The sequence below is a fragment of the Penaeus chinensis genome, chromosome 31 (genome assembly GCF_019202785.1).
Source record: "Penaeus chinensis breed Huanghai No. 1 chromosome 31, ASM1920278v2, whole genome shotgun sequence".
NCBI classification, from domain to species: domain Eukaryota; kingdom Metazoa; phylum Arthropoda; class Malacostraca; order Decapoda; family Penaeidae; genus Penaeus; species Penaeus chinensis.
In genome coordinates, this window is record NC_061849.1 from 14662142 (window position 1) to 14665595 (window position 3454).

Sequence of the window (3454 nt, forward strand, 5' to 3'; positions counted from 1 at the left end):
GACTGATGAAAGAATATTTAGCTATGTTTCTTATTTTATTGTTTTCAGGTCTTCATTGTTTTTATAGTATTATCCTAATATTTATGATATATATATATATTATGTATATATATATATATATATATATATAGACACACATATATATATATATATATATATATATATATATATATATATACATATATATATATACATATACATGTGTGTGTTTGTGTGTGTGTGTGTGTGTGTGTGTGTGTGTGTGTGTGTGTGTGTGTGTGTGTGTGTGTATGTGTGTGTGTGTGTGTGCATTTTTTACTCACATATATATGGTATTTATTAGATGGTATTTATTATCGGTTTTCTCATTATTATTGCTGTTATTAACAGTCATGGTTAATTTCGTTATCAGCACAAATGCACCTAATTCTAGTGCCTTCAGATTTCCCATAGATATATATATATATATCGTTTGATTGTAGAATACATCGGTATATACAGCACAACGCCTCAAAATTGACGCAATTAATGATAATGGAGAAAAAATAAGATAATATTCGATAAGATTCTGGAAAAAAAAGATAAGGAAAGTCGCCTATAATAATGTTTGCACCAGAAAGAAGTTAAATACGAAGGAAAATCTTTGATGAATCGCCCCTTTCACTTTCTGTATGAACGAGAATTAGAAAGTGAAAGCGAAGAGGAGAAGAGAGAGAGAGAGAGAGAGAGAGAGAGAGAGAGAGAGAGAGAGAGAGAGAGAGAGAGAGAGAGAGAGAGAGAGAGAGAGAGAGAGAGAGACCGACCCTCACAGTCAGGAAAATATTTTTGTGAACACGAAAGAATCTCAGTCTGGGCTCAAGAATCATTATCATAAAAGCTCTTGCATTTTATGTTTTGAGGTCCTGAGTGGAAGATATCACACGATTTTGACCTTTGTGTCGGCGTAGATGAGGGACGAGAGTGGGGTGGGGAAAGGGGAGGGAGGGGAAGTAGGGAGAAAAATGGGTAGAGGAAAGGGAGGAGGAGGAGGAGGAGGAGGAGGAGGAGGAGGAGGAGGGGGGGGAGTTCGAGGAGGAAGAGGGGGAGGGGGAGGAGGAAGGAGGGAAGAGGAAGAGGAGGAGGAAAGAAAGGGAAGGGCGGGGGAGAGGAAGGGACGAGGGGAAAGTGAAGAAGGAAGAGGGATACCAACTAAGAACAAGAGACAAGGAGTTCAAGACGGAAACGCGAGTCAAGTGGCTCTCTCGCGCGCACAAAGAGAGACAGCCAAGCTCCTCCCAGGACAGCGACTTGCGTAAGCCCTCCATCAGACTCTCTTTCCTGACGAAGGCCTAATCGCTCTCAACTCGAGACGGTCGTCGTCATCGTCGTCGCTGTCTCCGTCGGTCGTTCGCAAGCAGCGGCAGCAGCACGACTCCCGCCGCCATGCCCTCTCGGTCGCCGCCGTTCTGTGAGGGGCGAAGGAGGGCGTGCCCTAGAGCTGCGTCGACACGGTGTCCCCCGGCAGTCTCGGGGAGAGGTTGACGGGCACCGGCGGGCTGAAGAGGGAGCGGAAGGTCACGCGGAACTGGTGCGACATCACGTAGTACAGCAGGAAGTTGACGGCCGCGTTCATGAGGGCCAGGAGGTCCATCACCTCGCCCCAGTGGAGGTAGCACTTCCTGCGGGCGGGAGAGAAGGACGGGGGTTATGGGGGCGGTCTCCTGTCGTCACTGTACGGCTCTGAGATGATTATGCCAGAGAAATTATTGCATTCATTCTCTCCTTCCCTCTCACTTTCCCCTCACACCTTCCCTTCCCTCTCACTTCCCTCTCACTTTCCCCTCTCACCTTCCCTCTCACCTTCCCTCTCACTTTCCCCTCTCACCTTCCCTCTCACCTTCCCCTCTCACCTGCCCTCTCACTTCCCCCTCTCACCTTCCCTCACACCTTCCCTTCCCTCTCACTTCCCTCTCACTTTCCCCTCTCACCTTCCCTCTCACCTTCCCTCTCACTTTCCCCTCTCACCTTCCCTCTCATCTTCCCCTCTCACCTGCCCTCTCACTTCCCCCTCTCACCTTCCCTCACACCTTCCCTTCCCTCTCACTTCCCTCTCACTTTCCCCTCTCACCTTCCCTCTCACTTTCCCCTCTCACCTTCCCTCTCACCTTCCCCTCTCACCTGCCCTCTCACTTCCCCCTCTCACCTTCCCTCTCACCTTCCCTCCCACCTTCCCTCTCACATTCCCCTCTCACCTTCCCTTTCACCTTCCCTCTCACTTCCCCCTCTCACCTTCCCTTTCACCTTCCCTCTCACTTCCCCCTCTCACCTTCCCTCTTGAACTCACTCTCTCCCCCCCTCTATCCCCCTTCCCCTCCCGCCTTACATGAAGAAGGTCTGCCCGTAGATGCCGGAGAGGAGCACGAGGACCCCCTGCGGCAGCTCCGTCAGCAGGAAAAGCAACAGGACGGTGAGCAGCATCCGCGTGGTCTTCTCCGTGAGCTTCTCCATCCTCGGCAGCTTCTTGTCGCTCTCCATCGACGGCGTTCCCATCTTGATTAGGTTTTCCTGCGCGGGGAGAGAAAGAGGGAATAAGAGATATTGAGAAGTGGCTTTGATGGAAGACTTCGTGGTTGGGTTGGGGGCTGGGGCTTAGCTTTATCCGTACTTATTCACTTACTTACTGACCTTACTAATCTTTTCCCTCATACTGAGTTTTCTACATGCTGTACCTAAACACCCCCCACCCACATATATATATATATCTATTTCTCTCTCTCTATATATATATACAGATATATATATATATATATATATATATATATATATATATATATATATATATATAGAGAGAGAGAGAGAGAGAGAGAGAGAGAGAGAGAGTGCGAGAGAGAGAGAGAGAGAGAGAGAGAGAGAGAGAGAGAGAGAGAGAGAGAGAGAGAGAGAGAGAGAGAGAGAGAGAGAGAGAGAGAGACAGACAAAGAGAGAGAGAGAGAGAGAGAGAGAGAGAGAGAGAGAGAGAGAGAGAGAGAGAGAGAGAGAGAGAATATATATAGTTCCATATATCATACATGTTATTTTTCCCTTCTCTCTAAACCATTGGACTCAATGTTCTCTGCATAGAATTTTTTCGTATCTGTCTGCTGCTCCTTATTTCAATATTCTATTTATCTTCTCTTCAGATGTATCTGCAGTATGATTTTATTCCCTGCATGAATTTCTTTCCCTATCCTATTTCCCCTTGTCTTCTCTTATTTTTTTGTTTCTATTTTACTCTTCTTTTATTTTAAATCTCCCTTTCCTTTTTCTCTGAATATCTTTCTTTTACCTGATCGCCCGAAATTATCCGATTCCCTCGCCCTCTTATCCTTGTTTCCTCTTTCTGTCTTCGTATCTACATAATCATCATTATTATCATTTTAATTTCCTGTCGACCTGTTTTGTTTTCTCGCAATCATTATCTTTCTCTCCATAACTTCCCTATCTCCATATTGTGTAA

General features: G+C 46.2%; 1 protein-coding gene across 1 annotated transcript in view; it reads right to left on the bottom strand.

Moving 5' to 3' along the window:
- Nucleotides 1-1378: 1378 nt before the first annotated feature.
- Nucleotides 1379-3454, bottom strand: part of LOC125042194 (G-protein coupled receptor dmsr-1-like) — a 38144-nt gene continuing 36068 nt past the window's right edge. Inside the window, exons 5-6 of the mRNA XM_047637683.1 lie at nt 2342-2523; nt 1379-1637 (exon numbers count right to left, since the gene is read on the bottom strand). Of these exons, the coding sequence (XP_047493639.1) occupies nt 1451-1637; nt 2342-2523 (369 nt within the window). The 3' untranslated portion in view covers nt 1379-1450. The remainder of the gene's footprint in view (nt 1638-2341; nt 2524-3454) is intronic.